We start from the raw sequence: 6,348 nt of genomic DNA, 5'->3' as shown, positions 1-6,348 counted from the left end.
TGTTTGACTAATTTATTAGAGTTATTTGAGGAAGTAACAAGCAACGTGGATAAAGGGGATCCCGTGGATGTGGTGTCCTTGGATTTCCAGAAGGCTTTTGACAAGGTGCCACATCAAAAGCTCCTACACAAAATTGGAGATCATGGTGTAGGGTGTAACATATTAGCATGCATAAATGATTGGTTAGCTAACATGAAACAGGGAGTAGGCATAAATGGGTCCTTTTTAGGTTAGTAAGATGTAACGAGTGGAGAGCCACAGGAATCAGTGCTTGGGCCTCAACTATTTACAATCTGTATCAATAACTTGGATGATGAGACCGAATGTATGGTTGCTAAATTTGCTGATGACACAAAAGTAGGTACGAAAGTAATTTGTGAAGAGGACATAAAGAGTCTGCAAAGGGATATAGAGAGGTTAAGTGAGTGACAACAATTTGACAGTTGGACTACAATGTGGGAAAACGTGAACTTGTCCACTTTGGTAGGACGAATAGAAAAGCAATGTATTGTTTAAAGGGAGAGAGACTGCAGAATTCTTAGGTACAGAGCGATCTAGGTTTCCTTGTACATGCATCACAAAAAGTTAGTATGCAGGTACAACAACTGATTAGGAAGGCAAATGGAATGTTGTCGTTTATTGCAAGGGGAATGGAATATAAAAGTAGAGATGTTTTGCTACAGTTGTACAGGGCATTGGTGAGACCACACATAGAATACCTTGTGCAGTTTTGGTCTCCTTATTTAAGAAAGGTCATAATTACTTTGGAGGTGGTTCAGAGAAGGTTCACTTCACTGATTCCTGGGTGGAGGGTGTTATCTTATGATTAAAGGTTGGACAAGTTGGGCCTGTATACATTGGAGTTGAGAAGAATGAGAGGTAATCTTATGGAAACATATAAGACCTTGAGGAGACTATAAAGGTAGATGCTGAGAGGGTCACCCCCAATAATGTTAGCGTAGGATCGCCATCAGCAATATAGGGTGACTACCAGTAATGTTAAGGTAGGTTCACCATCAATAATGTTCGGGTCGGATCACCATCAGTAATGTTAGATTAGGGTCACGAACTGTAATGTTAGTGTAGGGTCATCACCAGTAACGTTAGAGTGGAGTGTCCACCAGTATTGTTATTGTAGGGTCACCATCGATAAGGTCACGATATTATGGTAGGGCCACTATCAATAAAGTTAGAGTAGGGTCACCATCAGTAATGTTAGGGTCGGGCCACTATCAATAAAGTTAGAGTAGGGTCACCATCAGTAATGTTAGGGTAGGGTGATAACCAGTAATGTTAGCCTTGGGTCATCTCCATTAATGTTACAGTACTGTCACCACCCGTAATGTCAGTGCCGAATCATCACCAGTAATATCAGAGCGGAGTCATCACCAGTGATCATCAAAGTACAAAACAAATGGCATTATGCAATGAATGATCGAAGACTTCACCGAATTATTGGATGCCTCAAGAACTGAACGTGGAGTCTGGGAGGAATGCATCCTTTCGGTATCACTGAGCATGCGCACAGGGCATTTTCTCTTGGATTCCTTTCTGCTCATTGATGTTATTCGACGGAGTTTCATGGACGGAGATGTGCAATTTCCCCATTGACTTCCCAACGCACAGAAGCGAAAATCGCGCTTTGTTTGTTAAGTGACTGTAACTAATGCCAAATATTGCGTAACCTGATTTTCTCACCGGACACCGATTGTTCTATAAAGGGGGAATATTTACGGATCTCAGATACACTCCAATCGGAACCGTAAAGCCGGACAGGATTCACCCATTATTATATATAATGGAACTGCCAATAATTTTACAGATAAAGAATACCTACTACCCTGTTCTCGCGGCCTTTGGTGTTCCCGGTAAGTCAATGAGTCCTGTTGTTTAATAGCTGTTGACTGTCTCAATGTTAATGAAACAGATTCCGAGATTGTTCTCATTGCAGAGTCACTTATCCACCGGGATAAGTTGGTGAATATCAGCAGGAATCTTACCGGTCCTCAAGGCCGGCGAGGCGCTGCTCTGGTCGATAGTTTGTGGGCAACGAGCGATCAACTTTCTTCATTATACCGAGGGAGGGAGAGACTGATTCCCCGGCCCCATTAACAATACATCGATCATTAAAGAACGTGTTGCTTAGTATCCATGGACATCATTTTATTTGTAACTTTGTTCCCGGTCCACTTTAAGTTAATAATTCCTCGGTCTGCAGCCACCTCCACCCAACAAGGGCCTTTGTAAGATCATTTCAGAAATAATTGCCGTTCAGGGAGCTGCTCTCTTCCCCACGGCTGCAAAAAACCTTCGCCTTTCCACCAGCTCCCGCTCTGGTACCGAGCAGCTCCCTCGGGCCGAATATGAATAGAAAAAACTCAGTCTCGACCTGAATTGAATGCCTTTGCCTCAGCTGAATGTTTTATTTGAATTCATATCTTTCCATTAATTGCTATGAAATGATATTTAGTACTTGACGATGTCTGACTGAAGGATACTGGAAGGACGGCGGGTTTTTCGTACCTCCATTGTTCCATGATTGCTTTCTTTTAAACAAACTGTTGTCAATGTTCGCCTATATTAAAAAAAGAATCCGTGCACATAACCCACGTAGGGACACATCTAAATATTTCTCCACAATATGCTCTGAGATTTATCTGAGTGTCCCCGGTAATTTCGTCTTGTTCCTCTTTCTTACAGCGCACCTGGTGACAATCGTGATTCTCTCCAGAGGAAATTGCGGCCTTTCCAAATGTATTTCTGTCTACATGGTGGCCATGGCAACAGCAGAGCTGCTGGTCATCATTTTCAATGTAATAGTGTATCACGTTTTAAGTTATCACTTTCCATATTCATTCCTGTCCTACACTGCCGTTTGTAAGTTCATTATTTACATGAATGCTGCTGCGCTGGATATGACGGTGTGGTTCACAGTCTTGTTCACATTTGACCGATTTGTAGCGATATGTTGTCAGAAGTTTAAAACAAAATATTGCACAGTGAGAACTGCGTCTGCGGTTTTAACAACCGTCAGTGCCCTGTTCTGTTTAAAGGACATCCCCTTTTGCTTTGCATATGAACCTGAACGAATCATTAACAATGTTCACTGGGGTTGCCGCACCAGAGTGGACTTTTTTTCAAAGCCTGCAGGCGTCGTCTACTCTTGGTTACGCAGTATTTTAATTCCATTGCTTCCTTTTGCTTTGATGTTACTGTTCAATTGTTTGACAGTCAGACGTATTGTAGTAGCCAGTAGAGCCCGGAGGGGAATCCGCGGTCGCAGCAGTGAGAATCAGAGCGATCCAGAGATGGAGAACCGAAGGAAATCCATCGTTTTACTCTTCACGGTTTCGGGCTGTTTCATACTGTTGTGGCTGACAGCTGCAGTGAGTTTTTTAGCGACCAAACTGACAAACACCGTGCATTATCCAGGCGATTATGAAACCCCTGCATATATCAGCACTGAAACCGGATATCTGCTTATGTATTTGAGTTCCTGCACAAACACGTGTATTTATGCAGCTACCCAAACTAAATTCAGGGAAGAACTGAAGAAGATGATGACATTTCCTTGGACTTTTATTCTGAGATTGGTGAAATGAATGAAAAATCTAACCTAAGCTTCCTCTCCTAACTGAAGCTCAAATATAGAATTATAGATTCTTGCAGCCCAGCGTGCCTGTGCCTGTTCATGAAAGACCGATACAATTAGTTCCACTTCTGTGCTCTTTCCCAATTTCTCAGAATTTTTTTTACTTTTCAAGTATTTATGCAAATGCCTTTTGAAAGCTAAGATTGAATCTCCATCCGCTACCCTTTCAGGCAGTGCATTCCAGATCAGAACAACTCGCTGGTTCAAAAAATCCTCATCTCCAAACTGCTTCTTTTGCAAATGTTCTTAAATCGGTGTCCTCTGGTTATGAATCCTTCTGCCATTGTATCGAGTTTCTGCCAATAAACTCTTTCAAACCCATCACCATTTTGAACACCTCTATTAACTCACGCCTTAACCTTCTCTGTTCTAAGTAGAACAACCCCAGCTTCTCCAGTATCTCCACATAACTGAAGTCACCCATCCCTGGTACCATTCAAGTGAATCGCCTCTTCACTCTCTCTAAGTCCGTGACATCCTTCCTATAGTGTTGTGCCCAGAACTGGACAGAATACCCCAGCTGAGGCCTAACGATATATTTATAAAGGTTTTGCATAGCTTCCTTATTTTTGTAATCTCTGCCTCTTTTTAGAAAGCCGAAGGTCGGAGTGATTTTTTAGCAGCCTCATCAACTTGTCCGCCACCTTTAAAAATTTGTGTACGTAAAGGCCCAGTTATCTCTGTTCCTGCACCTCCTTTAAAATTGTATCATTCAGTTTATATTGTCTCCCCTCATTCTTCTTTCCAAAATACATCACCTCAGACTTTTCTGCATTAAATTCTATCGGTCACTTGTTGATCGTCATCGATGACATGTTGAAGGCTGAGGAGAACATGGCGCAGTTTCTCCGCTCCGGGGACGTACTGGACGACAAAGGAGACGCGGAGGAACGCGATGGACACCTACAGACGTTGAAAGACGCCTCTTAAGAACGGGATATGACGCTCGACTCGTCGATCGACAGTTGCGACGGGCCACAGCAAAAAATCGCATAGACCTCCTCAGAAGACAAACACTGGACGCAACCAACAGAGTACCCTTCGTCGTCCAGTTCTTCCCCGGAGCGGAGAATCTGCGCCATGTTTTCCGCAGCCTTCAACATGTCATCGATGACGACGAACACCTCGCTTAGGCCATCCCCACCCCTCCACTTCTGGCATTCAAACAGCCACCGAACCTCAAACAGACCATCGTTCGCAGCAAATTACCCAGCTTTCAGGAGAACAGCTTCCACGAGACCACACAACCCTGCCACGGCAACCTCTGCAAGACATGCCAGATCATCGATACAGATACCACCATCACATGAGACGACACCACCCACCAGGTACATGGTTCATACTCCTCTGACTCGGCCAACGTTGTCTACCTCATACGTTGCAGGAAAGGATGCCCCGGAGCATGGTATATTGGCGAGACCATGCAGGCACTGCGACAACGGATGAACGGACACCGCGCAACAATCGCCAGACAGGAGGGTTCCCTCCCAGTCGGGGAACACTTCAGCAGTCAAGGACATTCAGCCTCCGATCTTCGGCTAAGCGTTCTGAAGGCGGCCTTCGAGACACAAGACAACGCAAAATCGTCGAGCAGAAATTGATAGCCAAGTTCCGCACCCATGAGGACGGCCTCAACCAGGATCTGGGTTCATGTCGCGCTACACGTAACCCCACCAGGGGAAAAAAAAGTTATTTTTTTTTAATACGACTGGTCATTCTCTCTCTTTCTCTTCCTTTCTGATGGTTTTCTCTCTCTCTCTCCCTCTTTTTCTTTGGTTCTGGCCGTTTGTAGATTCAGTTGTCTGGGGTATCTAAGGTTTCTCTGTCTGAACACTATTCAATTAATTTGATGGCCTTGATAACGGGCAGTTGGAAAGATTATCTGTAATCACGAGGCATTGGTCTATGACTATATATGCGGTAATTTTCAATAAATCTCGACACTCACCTGACGAAGGAGAAAACCTCCGAAAGTTTGTGATTTTCAAATAAAACTGTTGGACTATAACCTGGTGTTATAAGATTCATAGAATCATAGAAGTTACAACATGGAAACAGGCCCTTCGGCCCAACATGTCCATGTCGCCCAGTTTATACCACTAAGCTAGTCCCAATTGCCTGCACTTGGCCCATATCCCTCGATACCCATCTTCCCCATGTAACTGTCCAAATGCTTTTTAAAAGACAAAATTGTACCCGCCTCTACTACTGCCTCTGGCAGCTCGTTCCAGACACTCACCACCCTTTGAGTGAAAAAATTGCCCCTCTGGATCCTTTTGTATCTCTCCCCTCTCACCTTAAATCTGTGCCCCCTCGTTATAGACTCCCCTACCTTTGGGAAAATATTTTGACTATCGACCTTATCTATGCCCCTCATTATTTTATAGACTTCTATAAGATCACCCCTTAACCTCCTACTCTCCAGGGAATAAAGTCCCAGTCTGTCTAACCTCTCCCTGTAAGTCAAACCATCAAGTCCCGGTAGCATCCTAGTAAATCTTTTCTGCACTCTTTCTAGTTTAATAATATCCTTTCTATAATAGGGTGACCAGAACTGTACACAGTACTCCAAGTGTGGCCTCACCAATGCCCTGTACAACTTCAACAGGACATCCCAACTCCTGCATTCAATGTTCTGACCAATGAAACCAAGCATGCTGAATGCCTTCTTCACCACCCTATCCACCTGTGACTCC

The 6,348-nt window shown here is 43.9% G+C and overlaps 1 protein-coding gene across 1 annotated transcript; it reads left to right on the top strand.

The window, feature by feature from the left end:
• The first annotated feature begins 1,798 nt into the window (after positions 1 to 1,798).
• Positions 1,799 to 3,602, top strand: LOC137318159 (probable G-protein coupled receptor 139). Its single transcript, XM_067981119.1, has 2 exons — positions 1,799 to 1,868; positions 2,701 to 3,602. Exons 1-2 carry the CDS (start codon positions 1,799 to 1,801, stop codon positions 3,600 to 3,602), a joined length of 972 nt encoding a protein of 323 aa, XP_067837220.1.
• The last annotated feature ends 2,746 nt before the right edge of the window (positions 3,603 to 6,348 follow it).

This window comes from Heptranchias perlo, unplaced genomic scaffold (genome assembly GCF_035084215.1).
Source record: "Heptranchias perlo isolate sHepPer1 unplaced genomic scaffold, sHepPer1.hap1 HAP1_SCAFFOLD_66, whole genome shotgun sequence".
Lineage (NCBI taxonomy): Eukaryota > Metazoa > Chordata > Chondrichthyes > Hexanchiformes > Hexanchidae > Heptranchias > Heptranchias perlo.
Note: the sequence above shows the minus strand (reverse complement) of the source record. Positions and strands in the feature narration are given on the sequence as shown.

What these genes read in the sequence shown, in the direction of transcription:
- LOC137318159 (XM_067981119.1), top strand. Translation starts at nt 1,799, where the DNA reads ATGGAACTGCCAATAATTTTACAGATAAAGAATACCTACTACCCTGTT. An exon ending in CGCGGCCTTTGGTGTTCCCG is followed by an intron (nt 1,869 to 2,700) that starts GTAAGTCAATGA and finishes TCTTTCTTACAG; the next exon opens with CGCACCTGGTGACAATCGTG.